The sequence below is a fragment of the Bison bison genome, unplaced genomic scaffold, assembly GCF_000754665.1.
Source record: "Bison bison bison isolate TAMUID 2011002044 unplaced genomic scaffold, Bison_UMD1.0 scf7180017864452, whole genome shotgun sequence".
Lineage (NCBI taxonomy): Eukaryota > Metazoa > Chordata > Mammalia > Artiodactyla > Bovidae > Bison > Bison bison.
Window position 1 is genome coordinate 166455 of NW_011495014.1, and position 27079 is coordinate 193533.

General features: G+C 42.0%; 1 protein-coding gene across 3 annotated transcripts in view; it reads right to left on the reverse strand.

Moving 5' to 3' along the window:
• Positions 1–24270, reverse strand: part of NOSTRIN (nitric oxide synthase trafficking) — a 63298-nt gene extending 39028 nt beyond the window's left edge. For 2 of the 3 annotated variants that reach the window (XM_010858930.1, XM_010858931.1), the window contains exons 1-3: positions 24002–24270; positions 13497–13582; positions 455–538 (exon numbers count right to left, since the gene is read on the reverse strand). In XM_010858930.1, coding sequence (XP_010857232.1) covers positions 455–538; positions 13497–13582; positions 24002–24028 — 197 coding nt within the window. In that variant the 5' untranslated portion in view covers positions 24029–24270. The remainder of the gene's footprint in view (positions 1–454; positions 539–13496; positions 13583–24001) is intronic. The other variant, XM_010858929.1, reaches the window with a different exon arrangement.
• Positions 24271–27079: the final 2809 nt, after the last annotated feature.

The following is a 27079-nucleotide window of genomic DNA, read 5'->3' on the forward strand; positions in this document are numbered from 1 at the left end:
CCATCACCTAAAAGAATACCCTAATTATCTGTGTAACCGAATAGAAGCAGAAATTCTATTATGCTTATTGGGGTATGACCACAGGCCTATTGATAATTGTCCACGGTTAGCTACCGAGGCTTAAGGCATACGAATCACAGGTTTAAGGCATACAAATCACAGGTTAACTTTGATTGTATTCTTCTTGTCCTTTATTCAGACTAGTTTCAGAGACTTTGGGGAGGTGGGTTTGAGCATGTACACTTAGGGTATATAAGGTTTTCACAAAAACTGGTCGGGGTTCTTGGTTAAGAGGAGACTCTGCCTTGGGCCTGCTGGTGTAATAAACTGCACTCCACTATCTGCACTATCTTTGTGAGTGAGTCTGTTTTCCGGAATGTGTGGCCACAACAATGTCACTTTTTAAAAATTATTTTTAAGAGTGATTTTTGCCTTACCTCTTCCATGTACTTACTTTTTCTTTGCGCTCTGTAATGTTTTGCTTAGCTTGGTTGCCAGTTTCTGAAGTCCTTTGGCATAATTAATCTCCAGATTTGCCCTGTTAGCAAAGGGAGAGTTTTTGGATAGAATACAATGACTGGAAATCAAGAAAAACACAAATACACACACAAAGATTTGAAGGAGGACTCAGGCTGATAATGTAAAGCATAAGGAAATGATTTGTCTACTAGAAGGATTCTCCTGTCCTAGGTGTAACCCTTAAGGATATCCAGAAGAGTCCTAAAAAGGGAGAGAAGTTTTAATTTAACCTTCTTGTACAGTAGCATTATGGGTTGGATTGTGTTCCTGAAAGGTTGTTGCTAAACCACAAAAGACGCCGGGATTCTTGGCCTCCGGAGGAGAAGAATTCAATCGGGGGCCAGAGACAAGGCTTGATTGCTCAGAGCTTTTGTGCAATAAAGTTTTATTAAAGTATAAAAGAGATAGAGAAAGCTTCTGACAAAGACATCAGAAGGGAGCAGAAAGAGTGCTCCCCTGCTAGTCTTTAGCTGGATATTATATAGCTACTAGCAGTCCACTAATTAAAGAAAGGAAATGTCTCAAAACTCAGAGAATGGTACCAGGCCCCTCATCCACAAGATGCATTTTGAGATAATCTTGGCACCAGGTGAGTCATCCTGGGCCATAAAACGATTGACATGAATCTTGAAGAAGGGCAGATTTCCATACAACTATATAGTTCCATTAACCCAGATTAGGAGAACAATGTTTGAGTATAACATACTGGTTTGTCTGAGCCTTTAGGCAGAACTGACTTGAAGACTGAGTCTGGGGTGAATACATAGTTCATTAACAAAGCTTAAGACAAACATTTCCATAAGAAAAATGCATTGGTTAGCTCAAGGTTTGAGAAAAGTTAAGCTCAGGTGGAACCAGGTGTCATAAAGGCAACACAGAATTTTAAGAGAAACCTCTTTTTAAATTTGTATAGAGAAGGGGGAAAAAATGCAACACTAGTTTGTTTCCTTCTGCCATTAAGAGAGAGAAAAAAATGTCTGACACTTGCAGTTTATCTCCTCCATTTGGAGACCCCTGGCCTTCCTGCTTGTTACTCTCTCATGCTTAAGTCCTAACCCTTTTGTCTGTGAATATGACCTTATTTGAAAATTGAGTCTTTGTAAATGATCAAGTTCAGATGTAGTCACTGGGATGAGCTAGAACTCAATATGGATGTGTCCTAATGAAAGGAAGAAATTTGGGCATAGACACACACAGACACACACACGGAGAATGCTGTGTAAAGATGAAGAAGCAGAGAGCTGGATGATGAGTTGCAAGCTAAGGATCCTGAAGGTTAAACGCCAGCAGACCAGAGAAGCTAGGAGAGAGGCATGGAACAGATCTTCCCTATAGTCCCTGGAAGGAACCAACCTGGCCGACGCATTGATTTCAGACTTCCAGCCTCCAGGACTGTGACACAATAATGTTTCTATAGTTTAAGCTACAATAAGTGACAGTAAGACTGGAAGTTTAGTTACCCAGTCTGTGGTGCCTTGCTATGGCAGTCCTTGCAAACTATTCCAACTACGCTCCTACTTATCCTGAGACATAAGAACCGTCAGACTAACTCTAGACTATAATAGCTGGTAATAAGATAATAATGGAATTAACCAAACAGTAACTTTCTAGTTGGGGCTTCCCTGCTGTCTCAGTAATAAAGCATCCGCCTGCTGATGGAGGAGACTCGGGTTCTATTCCTGGGTGGGGAAGTTCCCCGGAAGAGGAAATGGCAATCCACTTCAGTATTCTTGCCTGGAAAACTCCATGGACATAGGAGCCTGGCAGGCTAGAGTCCATGGTGTCCTAAAAGAGTTGGACATGACTTAGCCACTAAACAACAGCATGCTTCCTAATGGGCCAACACGGGATTTAGAAGATGAATTCCCATGAGTTTGTATGCAAGACAAGACCCATTAGGGAATCTGGGCATGCCCCTCAAAAGAAATAGTTCTTTGGGATAGACTGAATCACTCTCATCTTAAACTGATTTTTCCATGTCCCATTCTAGGCCCATCTATAACTAAAATGAAGACACATTTTTATTCATCTCCTCACTTTTCAATGAAAATAATAAAAATGTAAGAAATTAAGTTGAATTCATACTGTGTTTTTCATCTTACTATAGACCAGAGAGTCTTTATTACATATTTTTCAGTCTTTCAATTCTATTTTTATTATAAAACATCTTTAAAAATTATTTTATGACTCCGTTTCATTTGGGGAACAATCTCAGGACTCTCCAGTAATTAACTTAATACTTGGATGTTCTCACACAAATTAGACTCAGTGTTATGGACCAAAGAAGGAAAGACAGTTCTATTTTGTAAGTGAAATCCAGATATCATAGGCTATGAACCTGTTGCTAAATTTCTATTCATTTTTCTTCATTAATACAGCTGTGTGCCAAGTTATTCAGGATGTATGTTAAGGCCTAGGTGCAGAAAACACCCATTTGGTAGCAGGCCTTGTTCAAGAATAAGAAAAGGTTAAGACAAATATTTTTAAATAATGAAGATGATAAAGAAATAACTCATAGTGTTTTAAAAAAGATTTCTCTGCTCTTGGAATAAGTTCAGAGTGATGGAGAGAGAGAGTCCTGGTTGGCAGCAAGCTCAAAGAGACCACCACCCTCAATGAACTTGAATGTTCTAGAATCCCAGGAGAGGCTGTCACTCAGTAAAGTGGCTTTGCTGCTAAGTCGCTTAAGTCATGTCCGACTCTGTGCGACCCCAGAGATGGCAGCCCACCAGGCTCCCCCGTCCCTGGGATTCTCCAGGCAAGAATACTGGAGTGGGTTGCCATTTCCTTCTCCAGTGAGTGGCTTTAGAAAACTTTAAAAGGAAGTAATCAGACTTACCTTAAGGGGTTTTATGATAATTAAGATGTGGCAATCACCTAAATAGAGGCTCAAAGACTCTATTTCTATTGATTTCTATTGACCTGCACCACCTGGCCCCTGGCCCTCTTTCTGATTTCTTCTCCTGTCATCCCCTCGTTCACCATACCCTTGTTCAGTAGCCTTATGTCATCCTGCCTCAGGGTCTTTGCACATGTTGCGGCCTCTGCCAGGTAGTTGGTCTACTACATAACCCCATGGCATTCTCCTTCCTGTCAATTTCAACCAGTCTTGTGCAAACATCACTGCCTCAGAGGCCTATTGAAAACAGCATTCTTGTAAGTATCCCCTACAGCTTTATTTATGCCCTAGCATTTATCACTATCTTACATCACATAATTTTTTAGTGTGCTTCTATGAACATCTCTAGTGCGTAAGCTCCATCAGGGTCAGGATTTTGTATTACTCATTGCTATATCTCTAGGCTTAGAACAGTGCTTGGCATGTTATTGGTACTCAGCATGTATTTCTTGAATGAATGAATAGACTTCCTATCAGGTCTTGCTTAGAATTTTTAACCAGTCTCCACTACAAGTCTGTTCTCATTTCACTACTTTTGAAAACTTTAAACTGCTGAATTATTTAAATTCAGTCCCACACATTTGAACTGTGCTCAGCTCTGACATCAGTGTACACGACTCTCTAGCACTTGCAACAGCTAGATACATAAACCCTCTCCTAACCCATCCTAACCAGAGGAATCTTTAGGCGTTTCATTTCTAGCATTCCTTTCTTGCTTGGAAGCCACACATAGAACATTAAAAGTGATGATGCATTTGTTGAGCTCAGATAGTGATAGACACTGAATGAGTTCTTAATAAATATTAATTTTTCTAATATTGTTAGGGAAGCACACTGATTGAAACCACCCACCCTGGCCAGGCACCATAGTAACCATTTGCATGAGTTGTTTTATGACAGAAGAGGTTCTGGTAAGGAACATGGAACTAATAAACCTCCACCAACCAGAAGAGATCGGGAAAGGTCAAAAGGAGACACCACATGTCCGACCACCTCCCAGAATCCTCCTCTCTGGCATCCATCTTGGCTGAACAAAGCATGCGCCACCAGGAAGGACTCTGAGTCAGAATGACTGGCTAAAGACAACCCGGAAACTAACCCCATCACCGTAAAACCTGAGACTGCAAGCCACGTGGCAGAGCTGTTCTCCTGGGTTCCCTTACCCTCCTGCTCTCCGGCCAGGTGCCGTTTCTCAATAAAATCTCTTGCTTTGTCAGCACATGTGTCTCCTTGGACAATTCATTTCCGAGTGTTAGACAAGAGCCCAGTTTCAGGCCCTGGAAGGGGTCCCCTTTCCTGCAACAATATGATTATGAGTATGTATCCAAAAGAATTTCCAAACATTCAGAACACCCCAAATATACAGAGACAGAGAGGTGTGGGGGAAAGAAGGCACAATTTTCTCATCCACAGCTCCAGAACCATCCTGAATGGCTCCCCCAGGAAAGGGAATGCTGTCAGGCACAGGCTCTTCCTCAGAATTCAGTTTCACTTTTACACAGTTCTTGCAGGTTGTATAAGATAGCTCAGAGGCTAAGCAGAAATAAAAAAAGACGATGTCAAGAGTGTGAAGCATGGTGTTCCTTTACATCCTTAACCCTTTCTGATTCACCTGCAGGGTAGGGGGGAGAGGGGGCTGAATGGGCTTTGGTGGCAAGAAAGGAGAGGGTCCTGTTCACTTTGAACTGATGGGCTCTTCTGTTTTGAGCTCCGTGTCTCTGCTGGCTTTCTCTCATGAACGGTAGGAAATCAGCCTAGAGAGACCCAATTACCACACAGCATCTCTTGCTTTGGAAGGCTTCTCTTTACATACAATTATCTTAGAAATCTACAGGAAGTAGATTTGTAGTTTTATAGGTTGGTATACAGCTTAAAAATTCTTGTAATCCTGCCCATGAGGTTTGTGTCCAAACAGTGCAGTCTCTCCTGACAAATTTGTGACATGTTGATGAGGCTTGACCTGTGTTTTGTCTACACAGAAACTAGTGATTCCGGCATTTATTATACAACATGACAGGCAACATTCTAAGTGCTTCAGGTATGTTTCCTTATAACCTGCAATCACTCCCATCAGGAAGGCACACTGACTCTACCCATTTCATGGAGGGGAACGCTGAGGCACAGAGAGTTTAGTCGGTAACTTGCCCTGCTGGAGGTCACTCATGAAGAAGTGACAGCTGGGATGCAAACCCAGGTAGTCTGGCTCAAGAACCCGCCTGCCCAGCACTCCACTCTTCTGCCTCTGAAACTGGAGAATTACAGGGGAGTCAGAAGCAAATGCTTTTCAAAATTGACACTGCCTCTCTCTCTGCCTTTAACTGCAGTGTTGTGATTCACCACAACTCGTGAGGCTTAGCAGGTAGAAATGGGATCACAGCAGCCTAGGAGAAGACAGAATGAGCTTCCTGGGGCTTCTTCCAAAAGCGTCTGTGCAGTTCGTTGTAAGGCGCTTTCCTGGATGAGGAGGGGGAGGTCTTGAGGGTCTAGGAAAGTGGGGGAGGAGGGGTTCTGATATCACATGTCACCAAGGTAGCCCTCTGAGGCCAGACTGAGCTGGACACAGCCTCTCTGAGCAGCACAATTGTGCCCTTTGTCTCTCTGCCTTCAATACTCTAATGGTAGCCCTACTACATAAATATATTCGTTTCCCTGGTGGCTCAGATGGTAAGGAATCTGCCTGCAATGCAGGAGACCCAGATTCTATCCCAGGGTTGGGGAGATCTCCTGGGGAAGGAAATGCCAACCTAATTCATTATTCTTGCCTGGAGCATTTCATGGACAGAAGAGTCCAAAGAATTGAACATGACTTAGAGACTTAAACCACCACAATACATAAATACTACATATATTTCATATTTAACACCAACATTCAGAACTTCCCTGGTGGCTCAGATGGTAAAGCGTCTGTCTACAATGTGGGAGACCTGGGTTCGATCCCTGGGTTGGGAAGATTCCATGGAGAAGGAAACGGCAATCCACTCCAGTACTATTGCCTGGAAAATCCCATGGACAGATGAGCCTGGTAGGCTACAGCCCATGGGGTCGCAAAGAGTCATCAACCAAGTGAAATAGGTTGCAGTTATTTCCTCTTGCATTTTAACACTAATGACCATTTCAGAATCCCCAGCAGACCACCCTACATGTCAGAAGGTAAGGAAATGAGAAAGTGGGAAGGATGAACTTGTGTACAGGAGGGGAACATGTTGCTAGGCTCCTTTTCTGGTGAGTTTGCTTACAACTGAAAAGCTCTCTGGCCTCTGAACCTAAATGGCTTTATCTTAGCAGAGGTTAATGGGTAAATTCCTCCCCAGAGAAAAATCACTCTAAAAAGCCACATTCCAACTGGTAAGTGTGGAGAGAGCTGTCATTGTTATAGGTTAGAATGCTTGCAAATTGAAACAAACACCGCCATGTGGCTCATCTGTTTAGGGTCCCATGAAGCAGAATATACATCCTTTCCGAATTCCTGCTAAAAAGAAATGAATGGACAGAGTCAGAAAGGGACATGTTTTCCCAAGGCAGACATGGCAATGCGCACCCCCAGCCACACTGGTTTCTTCTAAGGCATGTGCTTTAATATGGCTCCTAGTCTAGAAGACACCACATGTGAAGAAAGTCAACAGAGGCAGAGTTAACCTCAAATTGAGACGTGGACTTTTCCCCCCTCATTAAAATAATTGGAAACTAGTTTATAAGAACATTGAGCTAATGTTCTAGCCCTACAGCTACTGTATCTAATAGGAGTTGAGATTCTCTCTCCAAGCAATTGTCTTGGCACATGTGAAATTGATGATGTATCTTTTTGGATGGGTAATTCAATCTTGGAATATTCCAGTGAGTCTTAATAATCCCTGACCAGGGAAATGGCATGCACTGACTTTTAATCCAGTTATATTCTAATTTCCTCTCAGCATGTGGAGGCAGGTCAACACATTTTCATTAGCAATAATGAAGATCAACCAATAAGTCAAAGACTAACATTTGTCTTAGATTTGAAAATAAATCATATTTAAAAAAACATGAGAGACAGAAAATATGTGGTATCAGATTCAATATTTTAGACAGGGCACAAATTAAATTGTAAGACTATAAGTGACCAGGTAATCAATTTTCGAGTGCTCTACTCTAAGAAAATTAAGATGATAAAAAGAGATTAAAAATGAAAACTGTAGCTGCTTCTGTGTCTATGAGGAATCGGTTAAAATTGAACGAAGGCTCTCTCAAGACTGAAAACAGCAGGTGACAACCCTCCCCCCTTTATTATGAATTAAGAAGAAATTTTAGTCTGAAACTCTTTGCAATATCACACCCCCATTCCTGGCCTCCTGCTTTCTATCAGCAACAGCTTCTTGGGACCTGATATGCTGACATGTTCCACACAAGCTTTATCAGTTTGCCATTTGAAAGATAGCGGCAAGCTCATACAAATAGGCTGTATATAAAAGTTAATAACAATTTGAAAATTGAAAGACATTTTTACACAGGTACTACTTTTTGAGCAGTGGGATTCTCTGGCTAGCCAACCATACCCACTTCATCATTATTCATTGCCTTTATTCTGGTTCCTGAGAACAGTGTCTAAAAGGAGAACTAGGAAGATGAGACTTGGAGGTCACGCTGCTTGGGTGTCCAGTCTGGGAGTTTCACTGAGTCTCTGCTTGCTTCTGGCCCAGGGGATGCACAGCTAAGGTTGGTCTAGCACCTCAGATCCTCTGTGTCTTAATTCTTGAACTGAGTGAGTTTATGTGGGTGGGGAGAGGGAGCTTTGTTGTGGGGGAAGTCAGGTGAAATAGATAAGAAAGGCAGTTTTTAAAACTTTTCAACTGGAAAGCAAAATGTTATACAGAATCCTACCATATTATATAGATGCTGTGTTCTGAGTAAGTGGGAACAGGAATGAAAAAGGGTGCTGAGTCCCGCCCATTAATTTCTTCCTACCTGCTAAAGTGACCCCTGAGAGCTTTCCACAGACCCCTTTGCTACCAGGTACAAAAGCCACTGGGCTTGATGACCACAGGTGTCCCTTACCATAGAAAACCCTAATACGTTGTGAAGGGAACTGGATCACTCCCATAGCTGTGCCCCAAATGGCCTGCCCGCTTGGAAGATGCCCTGACGCCATGCCTGTGTAGATCTGAGTAGAAATTACAATATGCCACATTTTCCATACCCCCATCTGTAAGTTAGGGGTGGGATAGAGTATTCACATAGTGCATTGGATTGTGAGACTTTAAGTAAGAGAAACCAAAGATAAGATGCATTTAACGCACTTCCTGGTCTCTTCTATGATTTTATTATTCTCTTCTAGCTTTTGTTCAAAATACTCTATCTAAGTACATTTCTTTGACACACTCATTTATTACTCCTTGTAAAGAGCATAACTTAAACTTCTAAAAAGTGTGAGGTTGTGAGTGCCTAAAGGCACAGAATCACTCACGAGAATACATTTATTCCCTCAGTGAGCATCCAATGAATGCCTACTCTGTGCAAGTCATGTGGGATACAAAGACCCTTAAGGAGTTCAGCGTCCAGTAGTGGAGACAGACAAGTGAACAGAAAGGCAGTACTGCCACAGCAGAGATAAATACTAGTGGAGTCTTGACCAGGAGGCCAACCAGAGTGGGATGACTGAATTCTGAAGAATGCATTGAGTGGAAGCTGGCAGTGAAGGTAGAAGTGCCTCCTGGGCAGAGGATACAGCATGTACAACTGCCAGGACCCATGATGGCAGGTAGGAGGGGTGGGGAGGTGATTGCAAGTGGTTCTACAAGCAGCGACCATAAGTAAGGTGGAGAGATGTGATCTGAAAGATGTGATCTTAGAGATGTGATCTTTAAGCTGATCTTAAAGTTCCTTCTGTGAAATACTACAAAGGCTGAATTTTATACTAAAGGTCATGGAAACTTCTGAAGGGTCTTAAACAGGGTCCTGACCACAAAGTGAAAGATGTCTTAGATGCTCCCTAGTTGAGGCAACTTGCTTGGGTGAGAAAAATTAGATCCTCTGAAGGGACACAGCTCTGAGCCCAGGTACCAGACATGAAGGTTGAGAGTGAATTAAATTTCTACTTTCACAATGCCCCTCAGCCAGGTGCCTTCATGCAGTGTACAAACTGCCCAGCGGCAGGGCAGTACCCCCAGGCAGAGGACAGGTTAAGAGTGCTCTGCCAGAACAATGGCAGAGGCCATGAAATGAAAACAAAGCTAGAGGAGCAGAGGTGTTTGGAAGAGAGAAATATAAGGACTTGGTCATGAGTTGAGACAGCAGAGGAGCTTCCCTGATGGCTCACACAGTTAAGAATCTGCCTGAAATACAGAATACCTGGGTTCGATCCCTGGGTCAGGAAGATCCCCAGAGAAGGGAAAGGCTACCCACTCCAGTATTCTTGCTTGGAGAATTCCATGGACAGAGAGCCTGGTGGGCAACAGTCCAAGGGATTGCAGAGTCGGACATGACTGAGCAGCCACTGATCACTGAGACAGAAGAAGGGGTCATGGGTGGATCCCCCATACTGGGCTTGACTGGGTGGGCAGAGGTCCAGGTAATCATGGTTAAAAATCCAGAAGGAGTGAGTACCAGCTTTGGCGAAAAGCTGATCAACTCTATTTGGATAAGCTTCCATTGTGGTTTCATGGAGCATTCAGCTGGAAATGTCCAATAGCCTGTTGGATATATGGTTTGAAGTACAGGTTAAGACGTATTGCCTAGTACGTATGGAAGCTATCAATACACAGAAAAGGGCTGAAGTTGTGGGAACTAAGATCACTCAAGCTATGGTAGACTAGAAAAGATAAGGATTTATTAAAGATTTCATTTTAATCACTTATCTTTTATTGACAGCCTCTGCAATGCCTTGTAGATGAAACAATGACCAACTACACTTCCTTCTTTGTTTTCTTCTTTTATTTTTAATTAAAAAAAATGTTTTATGTCCAGAGTTGTGGTACTTGCTGTTTGAAAACCTGATCTTAAGCTTTCATAGAGGAAAAAAATAATTGATTTTTCCCATCAAAGCCTGTTTACACTTCAGCTATGTGGGGCAGGGAACCAAATGTTCAAACAGTTTCTAGAAATGTGCCTTTGTTTTTTTGGATCTGATTTGTGATTGTTTTGAAGTGAATGTGATGGCTTTGGCATTAGGCATTTTAGGAGCTGCTGTGTGTTTCTGGCTAAATCTGAGTTGCTACTACAAAAAAAGGAAACTGAAGCAGCTAATTAGATAAAAGAAGCTAAGCACAGCCATGAATTACAGAATTTCCAGGCAAAATGGTGTTTCAATTCCAACACACTTTTCTATCACCACCAATTAGAACAAATGCAAGAAGGCAGCTGAGCTTGGAAATAGAACATTATCTGGCCTTGAAGCTTGATTGGGATGCAGTCCCTTGTAGCCAGGAGCTAATACAGATGTGTTAGCAGAAGCACATTCCAATGGATTCTTAAGCAAGGTGTCTGCAACTGTTAATATCCAAGGATAGTAAGGGCCCTGTTTAACAATACAGGTGTAATAATAAGAAAATAAACCTTAAACTAGCTTTCGTTTTTTTAATTCAATCTACAAATATTTACTGAATGCATTTTATGTGGCAGGTATTCTTAAGCACCATATGTCCTCTCACTAAATCTTTCATATGTTGGCTGCTGGATTTGTCTTCATGAATTTCTATGTCATGATTTTCTGTGTCTCAGTAGAACTGCCTGCTGTACATATTCTAAGGGTACCCTTTTACTTGTCTGATGGGGTTTCCTGTTACTTGTCTATACTCTTAAGTAATACGATGTTCTCAGTCACTCAGTGATGTCCAACTCTTTGCAATTCCATGGACTGTAGCTCACCAGGCTCCTGTGTTCATGGGATTCTCCAGTTAAGAATACTGAAGTGGGTTGCCATTCCTTTCTCTAGGGGATCTATCCCACTCAGGCACTGAACCCCGGTCTCCTGCATTGGAGGCAGATTCTTTACTGTCGAGTCATTAGGAAAGCCAAAGTAATATGATAGCTTCTTTCCAAGGGTATTGGCTTTCTAGGTATTTTCCTAATACCAAGGAAAGGTATCACTGATTCATATGTAATAAGCCCATCTTATTTTGCATTTAAGAGGAAAATAAGCGGAGTGCTCATGTCTGGATAACTGGTGGGAAACAGCTTTTTATCTTTTGTATGTCTAGGGAACTAACTACTGATAACTAACTACAGGATGGGGACAGTGAAGGCAAGTGTAATACCAGCTATGTTGGTTGCGACCACGCCTCCTTTTGATATGGTAATTATGTTCTCAAACACTTCTTTGGAAGAGATAGGAACCTCAGAATCACTCCCAGTGGGAAAGAAATGACCCAGTCATGGAGGGAGGTAGCATCTGTCTTTGCCAGCTGACACGTAGGGAATTTGTTGGGAAAAAAAATACAATATACCGCATATTCATAGATTAGTAGGGACTTTGTGTCCATTAGAAAACAATTCTTTGGAAACACCTACTCTTTTAGCATGGATGATATCCTTTAGGTTAACTACATGATCCAAGAGCTGAGCAAAGGATGGAGAGCTTCAAGCTCAAGTGTGAGGTGGCATTGCAAAATGTACCTTTATCAGGAATAAATATAAAGCAACTCACACAAGGTATCTTGGTTAAGGGGAAATGATTTAATTGTGAAAGATTAGCTTTGCCCATTGTTCAGGAAAGCATTCATTGCATATACAATCTAATAGCCAGCATAATTCTTTGGGTCTAGGTAAACCATTAGATCCCCTCTTTGTATTTATGCTATGGAATTTTTACCCCAGAGATGTGCACATAATTTTGCTAGATTTTCAAATTCTATATTCTGCTCTGCTGCTGCTGCTGTTAAGTCGCTTCAGTCATGTCTGACTCTGTGTGACCCCATAGATGGCAGCCCACCAGGCTCCGCTGTCCCTGGGATTCTCCAGGGAAGAACACTGGAGTGGGTTGCCATTTCCTTCTCCAATGCATGAAAGTGAAAAGTGAAAGAGCAGTCGCTCAGTCGTGTCTGACTCTTAGTGACCCCATGAACCACAGCACCCCAGGCCTCCCTATCCATCACCAACTGCGGGAGTCTACCAAAACCCATGTCCATTGAGTTGGTGATGCCATCCAACCATCTCATCCTCTGTCGTCCCCTTCTCCTCCTTCCCTCAATCTTTCCCAGTATCAGGGTCTTTTCAAACCTGGTTACTTCCTTATAAAAGCATGTTTGAACTCTCCTGTATCTTTCCTTGGCCTCATTCACTGGTCCTGATAAAGCTATGTTCTTTATCAGGACCAGTGAATGTTCTCCCTTGCTCTTGACTTACTAACACAGGATGCAATTAACTCAGGCATCTTTGCTCTTATGGCACACGTACAGTATTTTAAACTTGAAATGGGTTCCCTTGAAAGAATAACCAATCTCTTTTGAAGGTCTCTTTGGAATTGTTTATTACAGAACTGTCGACACGTAGAGAAATGGCCTAAGCACACTGTAGGCCCAATTCAATCCTCGGGGACTCTAATTTTAAGCAGGAATTTTTGTAATTTCTTGCCTGAGTTAAGTGTGTTCATTTCAGCATAATAAAGAGCTTTACACATGATCAAGTGTAGTATTAAGAGAAGATGATACTGAAAATGGTGACTCTATTCATCCATGTCCTCACTCAACAGACACTTACTGAAGAAGTCAAAAGGCCAGACTCTGAGAGCTCAGCATACAAAGATGAGTAAGACACAGCTGCTGCCCTTGCCAGGGAGACAGAAAAGCAGACGAATAATTGCCATCAGTGTGAAGAGCACAGTAATGGGAGTATAGGTCAGGCACAATGGTGGGCCCCAGGAGAGGGTGATAATCAGAGGGACTTGACTGAGCTTTCCCAAGCAGAATTACTTCCTGTTGTTTCCTGATTTTTATGGTACCCCAGTGATAAATGTGCAATAGCGAAGAATCACTCTTCAGACTGATTTCTCAAGTACCAAAATATAACACTGCGTTCTGGAAAGTAGGACAGCTTGTAATCACTCCTCCAGTCTTGTCGCTGGCTGCAACTAAAGAGGAAAAACTGCTCCGTGCAAACATGCATTTTGTACCTTTGCTGAAGAATGGATGTGATCTGCTTGCAGAAATCTTCTCCATTTTGAGAAAACTCCTTCAGGTTCTTGTATACTTTATTATACTGAAACAGAAAAGATGTACAGAAGGGTTAGGAGCACTCCCAAAGACCGAACTGCTGTAAATTCAGAATGCTGCTGTGATGAGGGCTGTCTTCGTAAATGATTCTGCAGCTACAGAATGCACACTTTGATGAGTTCTTAAAAATAAAGAGGAAGTCTCTTCTGTCTGGATGTGAAAGACTCTGGAGAACTTTTCAAAAATAGAGCTGGTCTATCTGTTTCTTCCTAGGCCAAATGCAAACTCTTCATCAGTGGGTGAAGTTGGATTCCTGTCACTCCTTTTAGTCCCAGGAAAGCTAAAAATACATCCTGAAATACACTGCAGATTCATGTTATGTCACCCCCACAAATTCCAATATATTTCTGGACCTCATGACAAACCCTGAACCATTAAAGTGAGTCTTTCTTGACTGTGATAGAAAAAGTAAGTGAATAATTTGTTAATAAAATTTCTCCTAGTCCCCTCTATATCTCATTGAACTTTCGTAATAAGAATGTTATAATAATGAGGTGAACATTTTGGTTGAACCAAACCTTTATATATTTATAAATAAACCTTTAACAGTGTATCTATATATGAATTTAGTTGTAGACAAAAATATTCCAATCGAGAGATTTTTGTCATGTGGCTCAAAACTCCACAATGTTCTTCTGAACATTGTATTGCTGAGGCTAGACATAGATGATGATTGCCCATAGGAAGAGGGTGTCAATTGATTCTGCTGCTTTCCTGACAACAGAGTGGGTGAGAGAGGTGATCTAGTCTCAAACGCATCATCTCGGTGTTTCCATCTGGGAGATGGGATGGCCCATGTCATTTTTCAAAACGAGATTGCACCCAGGAGGATGCAAATTCTGTGTAGACTGAGTGTCATGCAGTGACTCTGCTCAGACAATGAGCCAGCCCCTTTCTGACCTCAGATGTCGTGAGCATGCTGCTGGTCACCCTGCTGAGAAGGAGAAAGGACAGGAAACTCAGACTTCCTGAGAACCTCCTATGGGACAACCATGTTTCCATACAGGAATCTTCAGTGCAAGACAACTTCTCAGCTGTCAGCCAGCACCTGGAGTAAGGGGCTGGTAGACTGGCAAATAGGACAGAGGGCACAGAGGAATAAAATCCTGGAGAAAGGACCAAAACAGGCCCCTACCTGCAGGGGTGGGACCAACCGACACTAGGATGTAGTGACATACTCTTATAGATACTACATCCTTTGATCTTTATGCAGTAGTTTAACTTTCCCCTGAATTTAACACAGAAAGCCACCACAGGACCTGGTAGATGCACAATAGGAGAAAACAGCCTCACTGAAACCACCCAGAACACAAGGACTGGGGTCAGAGTGCAAAGGTATTTAGAAGGACATTGTTGACTCCTAAAGCAAGGTTTGCAAAATCACAGGTTTACAGCACCGTCAGACATCTGGATAAGGGAGAGCAGGCTGGGAACGGTGAGCTGGAGGGACGGCTGCCACAGCAACTCTGGACCACAGACCAGCTTTCTTGTCCAAAAAAGCTGAAATGAGGATTGGGATCTGAAAATATATATTTTTTTTAATTGCAGCAAACGAGTCACAAACTTTTAAACTATCTTCTAAGCAAGCAAAACACACTTGGGTGTAGCCTTCATTATGAAGAAATGACTCTCTCAAATGAACTTACTTACAAAACAGAAAGAGACTCATAGACTTCAAAAATGAATTTATGGTTGCTCGGGGGAGGGGATAGTTAAGGAGTTTGGGAAGGTCACTGCTGTATTCAAAATGGATAACCAACAAGGACCTATTGTATAGCACATGGAGCTCTACTCAGTGTTATATGCCAGCCTGGATGGGAGCGGGTTTTGGGTTTTGGATGCAAGTATATGTATGGCCAAGTCCCCTTGCTGTTCACCTGAAATTACAACAACATTAATAGGCTATACGTGCTCAGCTGTGTCCAACTCTTTGCAACTCTATGGACTATAGCCCTCCAGGCTCCTCTGTCCATGGGGTTTTCCAGGCAAGAAGACTGGAGTGTAGAGCCATTCCCTTCTCCAGGGGTTCTTCCTGACCCAGGGATTGAACCCACATCTCCTGTGTTTCCTGCATTGGCAGGTGGATTCTTTAACACTGAGCCACCTGTGAAGCCGATTGGTTATACTTCAATACAAAATAAAGTTTAAAGTTTGCAAAGAAAAAAAGAAATGATTCTCCTCTGAGGCATGAGAGTAAAATCACAGTGTGGCAACCAAGATTTCTCATTTTTATTTTCATAAACGTAAATTGTTATCTGTGAATGACATGATACTCTCAGGCCTCTTCTTCCCCTTACAAGTACAATGGGAGAGTTTGGTAAGCACTTTAAAATTGCTTAGCTTTTTTGTTTATTTCTTAGTCACCTAAACATTTTCACTAAATTCTCCCTTAAGCCTTTTATTTCCTTCCCATAACACTGAATAACATCAATAAAACATAACTAGGTATCATGAAAAGAAAATAGAGAAATGTTAAGCAGGCACATGCCCTTGGAATAAAGTCATTTCTCAACCTCTCTCCCCCTTATGTGTAGCCATGCAATTAAATGCTTCCCAAAGGGAGATGGGTGAAAGTTCATATTGGGCTTCAGTGAAAATTCCTTCCTCCTCTTTCCTGAATCTGGGAATTAAAATGACAGCTGTGCCATAAGGTTATCTTGAGGGTGGATGCCACATGCTAAGATTTTAGGTCAGAAAGAGAGAGAGCCTGGATCCTGAGGGCCTCTACCTGAGCCCTAACTCTCTACTTAGGGACATATTTTATGTATGGGAGGACTATAATAACAGACTTTCTTTTTCAAAGCCACTCTTATTTTGCATTTCTAAAATATATAGCTAAACATTGTTCTAAATCAGAGTCTGTTTTTTTTTTTTTAACATCTACAAGTGATTTATTTATTGTTTGTTTGTCTTATTTTTACAATGTTGTGTTGGTTTCTGCCATACAACAATGTGAACTAGCCATAATTATACATATATCTCTTCCCTCCCTCGCCTCCCCCAATCCCACCCTCCAGGTCATTACAGAGCCCAGACTTTTTGTTTTAAATTACGAAACATTATTATGTTTCAGAAATAATAATAATACATACACTAATTATGATATCCCTTTATATTCATGCTACCTAAGTTACAGAGATAACAACACATTTCTGCTCTTTTTTCAACATTGCAATATTGTGATATTTTCTTTCTTTCTTTTTTTTGACCAAGCCAAGCTGCTTGTGGGATCTCAGTTCCCTGACCAGAGCTTGAACCCAGGCTACACAATGAAAGCCTGGAATCCTAACTACTAGGCCACCAGAGAACTCTGTTTCTGCTCTTTTTAAGCAACATTTTCTTTCCCTTTCATAATTTCTTTGACTATTCTTGTGCAATTATTCTTCCCTATGAACATTTATCTAATTACAATTTTTAAAAATCCCCACTGAGATCTTAATTGGAATTGCATTACATCTATACATCTCAATTTGAGGAAATTAACTTTTTTATGGTATTTAGACTTCCCATCCAAGGGCACAGTAAGTCTTTTCATTAGTTCAAATCTTATTTCATGTTCAATAAAATTTTATGATTTTTTTTATAGGTCCTGTAGCATTCTTGTTTATTTAGAAATATCTCAAAGTATTACACAGTATTAAGCAGTGTCTTTTGAAATAGCATCCTGTTTCTCTCTCTAGCTTACACCAAAGCAGAAATAAAGACTCAACAAAAACATCAGGGGGCCATGTGCAGGGGAGAAAGATTTGGATGCTTGCTTGCAAAGTGAGTTTTTCTGCTCTTAAACACTATAAGGTCCAATTTCGGCCATCTGATGCAAAGAGCTGAGTCAAGACCCTAATGCTGGGAAAGATTGAAGGCAAAAGGAGAAGCGAGTGGCAGAAGATGAGATGGTTAGATAGTGTCACTGACTCAATGGACATGAATTTGAGCAAACTCCAGGAGATAGTGGAGAACAGGGATGCCTGGTGTGCTGCAGCCCAGCAGGTCGCAAAGAGTCGGACATGGCTCAGTGACTGAACAATAACAAGGCGGAGACAAAGCAGAGAGTCAGATGGAAGGATTTGGAGCCTTCAGAGCAGAAGTGAGGAGAAGAAACTCCCACCTGGAAAACCAGGAGTGGAGGGAAGGGTCTCTGTGATGAGCTGTCTGAGGGCACGGACCCCCGCAGCCCACCATCACCAGAAGAGACGATTTGCAACCAAAGTCCTGAGGAAAGAATCGGGTGTCTCAGACACCATGTGTGAGGATGGGGCCACTAGGAGAAACCTTGCCCCTAACGGAAGTGGGAATGAGCAGAACCGGTTGAGAATTTTTCCCTGTCCTGGGGCTACTGCATTTCCTGAACTTATCAAGGCATCAAAACTCTCCAAGACACATTTAAAAAATACCATCTTCCGAGAACAGCACTGAAACATGTATATTACCATATGTAAAATAGATGATCAGTGCAAGTTTGATTCATGAAACAGGGCACCCAGGGCCGGTGCTCTGGGACAACCCAGAGGGATAGGGTGGGGAACTAGGCGGGAAGGGGTAGGGGAGACACATGTATACCTGTGACCAATTCATGTTGATGTTGGCAAAAACCATCACAATATTGTAAAGTAATTATTCTCCAATTAAAATAAATTAATTAATTTTTAAAAATACTATCTCCAGAAGACTAGTTCTAGGAAGTTAGACAGCTCTGAAAGTTTATAAACCAGTGATTCAAAACTCAACTGCTTTTAGTGCAGAGTGGGTGAGCTATGGAAGTCTGGAGACCGCCTATCTTTTTCAAAGGTATTCATAGTTATCTATTTTAAATAAGAGTCTGCTCAAATCAATCATATCTTATGGCTTCAACTGCCCCTGAGAGTCCCAGTTTTAGATTTTGGAAGATTTCCTGTCATTTAATAGACTAGTACTTCCTTTTTTCACATCATGGTATCTGTAGAAAATGATATCTGTGCTAGAACAATGTGATAAATGGACAAAGTTGTTCAAGGCAGAGGCAACTGGCCACTGAGCTCAGCCCCCCAGCTATACCCTATCTGTAACCCCTCCCCCAAACCAGTGTGCAGATACACACAAGTTAGGAAATTCTTCAATACATTACATTGTTGTTAACTCAATGATCAAATAAAAATGGGATGTTCTGCTTATTACAGCAATGGGGAGAATCTTTAACTCTACATACAATGTACTGGACACTCCCCAACAAACTGAGATAAACAGACTGAGATAAAGGTGACATCAATAAATAAAAAAAGTTGCTAAGAATACCTTCATTATTTCAGCATAACCACTTCTTTAGATTCATTGATTCTGTGCTTTTCATCTTGTACTATCTATTCAGACTTGAAGATAAAAGCTGTGGAAAGCAGACTTGTGTAAACATCAAAGCAGACCCCAGAGACAATCTCATCCAGCAAGTGTGTGTGTGTGTGTGTGTGTAGGGGGTGGGGTGCGTATGTAAGCAGAAAATCTTGAGACCTTCTCTGCTTTGGGAGGATGAAATCTCTTGACCTTGGCTTTGGCTTTCCCTCTCCTCTCCCATCTCTCCTCCCCACTCTGTCTCACCCAGCAGAGGGGTCTCTGAAGGGATTCCATGGACCACAGTTTGGAAACTACTAAAGTCCAATCCTCTTATTTTATAGTTAAGGCCCAAACAGCAAAAGATAGCTTCATTAGTTAGGGACAGAACTGTGATTAGAAATGTTAGGGGAGCAAATCAATTAGAGAATCCATCAGAAATAAATATATTTTATAAACAGGTAGTCAGTATAATCATGCTTCCCTGGTAGCTCAGCTGGTAAAGAATTCACCTGCAATGAGGGAGACCTGAGTTCGATCCCTGAGTGGGGGAGAGTCCCCTGAAGGAGGGCATGGCAACCCACTCCAGTATTCCTGCCTGGAGAATCCCATGGACAGAGGAGCCTGGCGGGCTACAGTCCACAGGGTCACAAAGAGTCGGACAAGAAGGAAGCAACATAGCACGCACACATGCAGATAACCACACTAAGTAAACTCAGAGTGGCATTACCTTTCAGCATTATGAGCAGTGCAGATGGCCCCTCAACGTCATCAACGGGCACCGAAGAGTTTGCTCTGCTCAGAGTAATGTGGAAGATCATTTTTTCATGTTCTTTTCCCACCTACTGAACTTTTGAATATCCCACCCCTTACCAAATATTCATTCCAAGAAAGACCCTACTGTTGATCTTACATCTCCCTATGAATTTACTGTATGAACAGGCTGCTTTTCCCTGGGGTCATTAATTACCGGGAAAAAAAGATTTTTTCCTGATAAAGAGATTGCAGACTGGTGGAGAAATAAGTGGGATCTTTCTGAGACCCTAAAAATCCCTTTAGGTAGACAGCTGATGTACACAGACATTTCCTATTCTGCCGGTAAGAAAGTGTTTCTGCCCAGCCCTTGTAAGCAAATTCTGTTGGATAAATAATATCTTTACAAAAAAACTTAGTAATCTAGGCAAATGGAACATGAAATGAAAGATGAAAAATGAAAATGAAAATACTCTATATCCACCTTGGCCTAGCTGTTCTTTCTAACTTTCCATGTTTTGAATGATTAAGAAGGTAAAATTCAGCTAGTCTAGAAAAATTCACTTTATTCTAAGTGCCAGTATGAAAAGTTTGGAGGCTTTTTTTTTGGTGGGGGAGGGGTAATGATGATCTACATAGTGTTAAACAAACCTGATATTCTACTTAAATTTAATTAAATAAGCTTTTGTTCAATGCCTTTCATATGCCAGGCACTGTGCTACCGATTTCATGTGATGTAATATCCTCTAAACTAGGGGATTTCTTGTATTTATTAGGCATCCGGGTAATATTCAGAATCTCCCTGGCAGGTTGTCATAGACCGTGGGATACAGAACATTAAAGAACATAAGCTACTTCATCCTTTCCTCTTATTACTTTACAGACGAGGAAACAGGCCCACAAAATGTGAAATGGCACATCGTATGTCTCATTGATGGTGTGGGCCAAGGACAACCACACCAGATTCAAGCTGCCTGCTTATCTCTATAGTGTCCCAGAATCCCGCAGGAGCCATGGACCATTGCCCTGTCATCCTCTGAATTAGTGCCAGTTAACATCATGCAAGTTAACATCCTACAGCCCAGGCTGAACCACTGAGATGGGAAGCTCAAGTTGGCATCTGAACCCACAGGACTGTTTCAGCAGCTGACTGTGTGGCCCTGAGAGGCTGACTATGTGGACCCAAGAAAGCCTGCTTTGACAGTCCCTTCCTGGGTAGTGAAGGGGTGAGTAAAAGCAAAACCTTGGCTATAGCTTATTATTTGCGCTTGATTTCTTTGGCATTGTTTCTTAGGAAGGTGCTATTTTTTTTTTTTAATGATTAGATTATTTCATTTGAAGATAATTTGATCCAGCCTGTTGCCTTACACATGGATTTGAAAATGATTTCCCTTGGCATATTTTTAGGTTTAGAAGCTAAGCTCACAGGCATTAAAGCATCAAGTCCCAGAGCCAATTCTTCTCTTTTTCAAAAACAGGACTTTAAAAAAATCTCCTTCAAATAAGTTCTGACAGTATTAAGATTAGTTAAAAGCTCCACACAGCACTCAAGCATCGTGTGTGCTACCCTAGTGACTGATAATTTGAGCATAGACACTAACCCGGATCTGTGAGGTAGAATGGCCCAGCTATCAGTCTATTTTGTTCATTGGAGCATGACCTAAAAGAAGAGGTTTATAAATTTTTTTTGCAGACTGGTGAAATCTATTTTACTCATAAAAATATTTTCAAACTCATAAAACAAAATAACAGGATTATAAAGAAAACTATATTGATATATGTTTTATAAAACATAATTTAAAATCAGGATATTTTGTGTGCTCTTTAATTAACATACTAAATAACAAGTCTTAAAAATTACTCAAATTTTTAAGTCACACTGAGTGTGTATAAATGGTATTTCTAGATATCTGTAACCAACTCTAATGTTATATAAAAATATAAGTGATTTTCATTAGTTACAAGGTCACAGACACTGCTGTTATACTCAAAATTGGGGGAAATTCTTAGTTACAGTTAGGAACTAACACAAATAAGGAGGTCATGTTTTTTCCCATTGAAGGTCACTCAACCCACTGATTTCCATATATGGATCTACTGGGGTAGACCAAGTTCAGAACTGTAGCTAAACTACATCTTTATGAATTCTTTTTAATGTAGGAATATTGGTACAACACAGTGCCTTAATCAGCACCTACTCTTCCCCCAAGTTCAAGACAGTATAATATTTTATGTAACCAACCTCTTACTATTTTTTAAACTTTTTATTTTGCTTTGGGGTATAGCCGGTTAACAATGTTGTGATAGTTTCAGATGAACAGCAAAGGGGACTCAGGAAGGCTTTATGAATTAACTGTGCCCTGGGCAACCTCAGGGACTCATGAAATGGGATATTTTACAGGTGGTTAAAACTTTGGACTCATTTTGGTTTCTTCATGAAACTCCCTGTTTCACAAAGCATTCTTTTGCAGTCCACTCTGTTGTTTTCTTCTGTTCCTAAATTTCAGGCTCATCTCCACACAGCATTGTTCCCCAAGCACAAACCAGGACTGCACCAGGAAATCAACTCTAATGCTTGATGGAGATGAAACAGTTGCAAATAAATAAAGATTCCCTGACTTTAGAGGAGTCAGAAACCCTGGCTGAAGGAATATCCTCCCACTCTCTACTCCCAGACTATGATTGGTGGCACTGGGCCTAGAGAGACAACCTTCAAGTTTAGAGACAAGGACAAGAGTCCTTGGGGCAATGGTCCAGTGTAGGGAAAAGGACCTGTGCTTGTCAGGGAGGGAGAATTAAGCTGACATAGAGACGTGGTGATGGATTGTCTTGGGAGCTGCTCAAAGGAAACAGTTCTCCTAGTTCTGAATCTAGAGTCAGCCTTGGAAAGGAATGTTAGGGTTTCAGTTTTTTTTAACTTGTCCCGGCTTTCCTCTCCACTATCTCACTCTTCTCTTGTTCTTGACTTTCTTCTTTAGTGATCATCGATGCCAAGTTTTTGCTTCCACTTGTTGCATCCCCCCATCCATTCACCCATCCCATGCAAAAACATCACCAAAGTATCAATGGGGAGAAAGGAGAGGAGTTAACATTTTAGTAAGGGAGCAAATGCAAGGAGTGAAAAATAAACAAATAACAAATACGTAAATGATAAAACACTTTGAAAAGTGATCTGTGCTGACCAAAAAGAGAAAAGATTGCTGGAGGAAATTTAAGGGAAGAGGACCTTTCACTCTTAAAATCTGAATGAAACCATATTGTTGGAATTTTTTTTACAAATAGTAATACACATATTACTATTTGTAAAAACAATAGTAACATACAATAGTAATACACATACTGCTATTATATTTTAAAAAGTAAAAGTAGGCAGAGCCTGTTACTATGTTCTCATTATTACTATTACTAGCCGCTATGACTTTATCTCATTTAGCACGTCTGATTCCTGACTCATTTGGTGGGATGACAGTTTCAGTTTCATCTTCACTAAGCCTATACATTCCACATCCATTGAATAAACACAAATGAAACCAAAAACTCTCTGTTGATTTTTTTCTTTAGGGTTTTATTACATCCCCTGTTGATCTGCTTCTCCACCTTTTTTTGTTTTTAAATAAAATACTTGAAGGATGAATGCAGTCCCTTGCTTCTGATGTCACCAGTTTTAGCCTTTTGGCATCATTTCTTGGGACAACACAACAACAATCCTTGATTACTTTATTTCCTCCCCCCACCCTCTGTTTTAATTGCTTCTCATTTCCTAAATTACATCTCTGCTCTTGTGGCTAAGGACCTCACAATGTCTCTGCACTTTTGACCAACTTTCTGTTTTTTTAAATGCTCTCAGGATTGTAACAAACAAGTCAGTAAACATGTCCAAGGACCACTGCAGGCTGGACAGTGCAGCCTGTACTTCCTCCTTCGGGACTTGCAGTTCTGGACTCTAAATGAAAGGGGAAAATACGCAAAACCTTTGCACCCGACTTAATTCCCAAAGCCCCAGACTAGCTGCAGATATTCCACACGTTTGTGTGTCCTACGTTCTACACTGGCACCACTGGTATGTTTCCCGAACAACCACCATCTGCGTGTAAATATAATGTTATACCCACTCAAAGTTTTTCCAAGAATAGGAAAATAAAATATGACAATTACCTGCCCTGTCATTTGCTAGAAAGAGCTCTGTTTTAAATTAAACCAAAGAACAACCACAGACTTTTGTTCCAGTGCCAATATCCAAACATGTTTGGCTTCTGAGCGTCTCAAATTTCTTAAGTTCAAATCCATTAGTATATAAATCTACTCCTCAGCCGCCTTTCACACGCAGGCACGCAAATTACACGGAGCTACTCACCGAACAGTCTGTCAGTGGGTCCCTCATGGTGAAATGCTGTTTGCTTCAGTCCTTGTACCTACACTCCGGCATTCAGGATGCTGCACCCAAAGCTGGGTGTGTCCTGGACTTCCGGGATTCAAAGGGCCTAGAGTACGTCAGTCCTTGTCAAACACTCCAAGAAGGAAGTCCCAGCCCTGGACTTTAATCCCATTTGCTTTCTGAAAAAGCAAAGAATGGCTCTGGGTCAAGAGCACTGGAGTGAGATGGTGAGAATGATTTCTGTAAATAGTTAGGGGTCAGAATACTGAGTCGTGAACTGCATGGCCTTGAAAGACAGCCCAGAGATTATAAAGTGTTCCTGGTGATTCAGTCACTCAGGGCTGGTAGTAGAGAGATTCTCTAAGCTTGCTGTATTCACTGTGTTTTTTTATTGTCTGTTTTCTGATGCTTTGACACACTGGGGCCTATGGGGTTGACGTGGAAGGATTGCCCCTTCCAGGATTAGCTAATTCCTTGAGACAGACAGCAAACAACCAACTTGTAAGCACGGTTTTGATTTGGAATACAACCAGTCCAGAGCCAGATCCGCAATCACCTCCCTTACCTACCTCTCACACATCAAGTCAATGTCCCCCTGCCCCAAACCACCCAGGGCCAAGGTATCAAACAGTTAAGACCATCCCTATACAACTAGGGCTTCCCAGGTGGTGCTAGTGGTAAAGAGCCTGCCTGCCAATGCAGGAGATGTAAGAGACTCAGGTTCAATCTCTGGGTCGGAAGATCCCCTGGAGGAGGGCATGGCAACCCACTCCAGTATTGCCTGGAGAATTCTCTGAACAGAGAAGCCTGGCGGGCTACAGTCCATAGTGTTGTGAAGGGTTGGACAAGACTGAAGCAACTTAGCACGCACCCACGCATGCTATATAACCATGACTGTAGTGGAAAATGTCCAGAAAAGCTTATGAGGGAGCAGGCGTGTAGTAAGCACCTCAAGTGCCTAACTCAACCCCCTCACTACTACCCCAAAAGAACCAAGAGGCTAAACTATCAAGTTAAGAAGGATTTTTCTATGCTCACCCTGATTTTTTTTAATCACTCAAGAGGATAAATCAAACCAGAAATCAGCCATTAGCAATTTATTTTTTAAATTGTTTTCTCTGCACCTGTGGCCTGTGGTCAATCCTGAGATTTCCAGCTAATGGCCTATAACAGCTGGTCTGTGGGTAGCTTTGCTCTGACTGGTGGACGGGTAAATGCAGGTCCACAGCCTGGAAGGAATTCCACACATACAGCCCAGTGGAACACTTCAGAGCTGCCCACATGACTCAGACTCCACTTATCTGCCCATGGTATGCAAACGCTATACACAGTATCCTTGGGCTTCCCTGGTGGCTCAGATGGTAAAAAACGCGCCTGCAATGCAGGAGACCTGGGTTTGATCCCTGGATTGGGAAGAGATTGAAGGGGGATCGAAGGGAAGATCCCAGGAGGAGGGCATGGCAACCCACTCCAGTATTCTTGCTTGGAGAATCCCCATGGGCTTTTCTGAGGAGCCTGATGGGCTATGCAGTCCATGGGTTCACAAAGAACTGGACATGACTGACCAACAAAGCACAGCACAGCACTGCAGAAATAACACATGAAGAGGCAGAGCCTCTTGAGGGCGGAAGACTGTCTCTGTAACCCAGGGGCCCCTAACCTCTGGGACGTGGACCAGTACCTCCTGTCAGATCAGCGGCAGCATGAAATTAGAAATAGAGTGCCACACAGTGTGACAAGAGATAAATGCAGTGCAATAAATATAATACATTTGAATCATCCCCAAACCATTCCTTCCCACCCCTGGTTCATGGAAAAATTGTCTTCCATGAAATTGGTCTCTGGTGCCAAAATGACTGGGGCCTGCTGCTGTAATCTGAGTAGAGAGAAGGGGTCCTCAGGGACCTCCATTCACACACTTAACAACGTTCTACCCTGAGCTTCTTCCAAGAAAGGTTATCACTGGAGATTACAACATGGAGTCCTAGCTATCAGGGCTAGAATTAGATAAGCTCCCCGCCATACTGAAAGCGGCTTAAGACACACTGTAAACTGAGGTTAGTAACATGTTGCTCAGATTCCCACTGGAGGGCTGCCTTGCCCTCAGAGAGGGTAAACGACTTGGCTTGAGCCTCGGATCCAGAGCCTGGGGCAGCTCAGTGTCTTCCCCCAGTTCCTGCTGCACTTGTCTCAGTTCAGGCCTAACTCAGCTCAGCACGGGGAGATTGGCCTCCCTTACCAATCCCCACAAGAAATACTGTCACCCCAAGCTACTGTGGTCTCTGTGGCCCTCTGGGAGGTTGGGAGGACATTCCCACACCCATACTTCTCATGTGTGTCTCTTCCAGCAGGCTAACTAGTTTTCCCTTAGACCTCCTGGGGAAATTAAAATATCTCCATCTTACTATAGTCTCCTTACCACAGGCTATTTCTTGTAAAGGAAGCTGGGTTGTCCTGACTGAATTCGGAGAATTAGAGTTGGCTATTTGTTAAGCTTTTCAGAGGGTGTTTGAATCTGCAACAAAACTTTGATTTTGGATGTTAGAAGAGGGCTGTATTTATCTCTAGTCACACTGTGTATGTGTTAGTTGCTTAGTCGTGTCCGACTCTTTGCAACCCAAAGGACTGGGGACCTGCCAGGCTCCTCTGTCCACGGAATTTCCCAGGCTCCTCTGTCCATGGAATTTCTGGCAGTTGGAGTGGATTGCCATTTCCTTCTCCAGAAGGTCTTCCTGACCCAGGGATTGAACCTAGGTCTCTTGCATTGCAGGCAGGTGCTTTACCGTCTGAGCCGCCAGGGAAACCCCTTGTCACAATAATGCTGTGTAAAAACTAAGATCATGTGCATGAAGCAGGGCATCCAGAGCTGGTGCTCTGGTACAACCTAGAGGAATAGGGTGGTGAGGGAGGTAGGAGGGGGGTTCAGGATGGTGGGACACACGTACACCTGTGACTGATTCATGCCACTGTATGGCAAAACCCACCACAATATTGTAAAGTAATTAGCCTCCAATTAAAATAAATATATTAATAAAAAAGAAAAAAGAACCGCCCCCC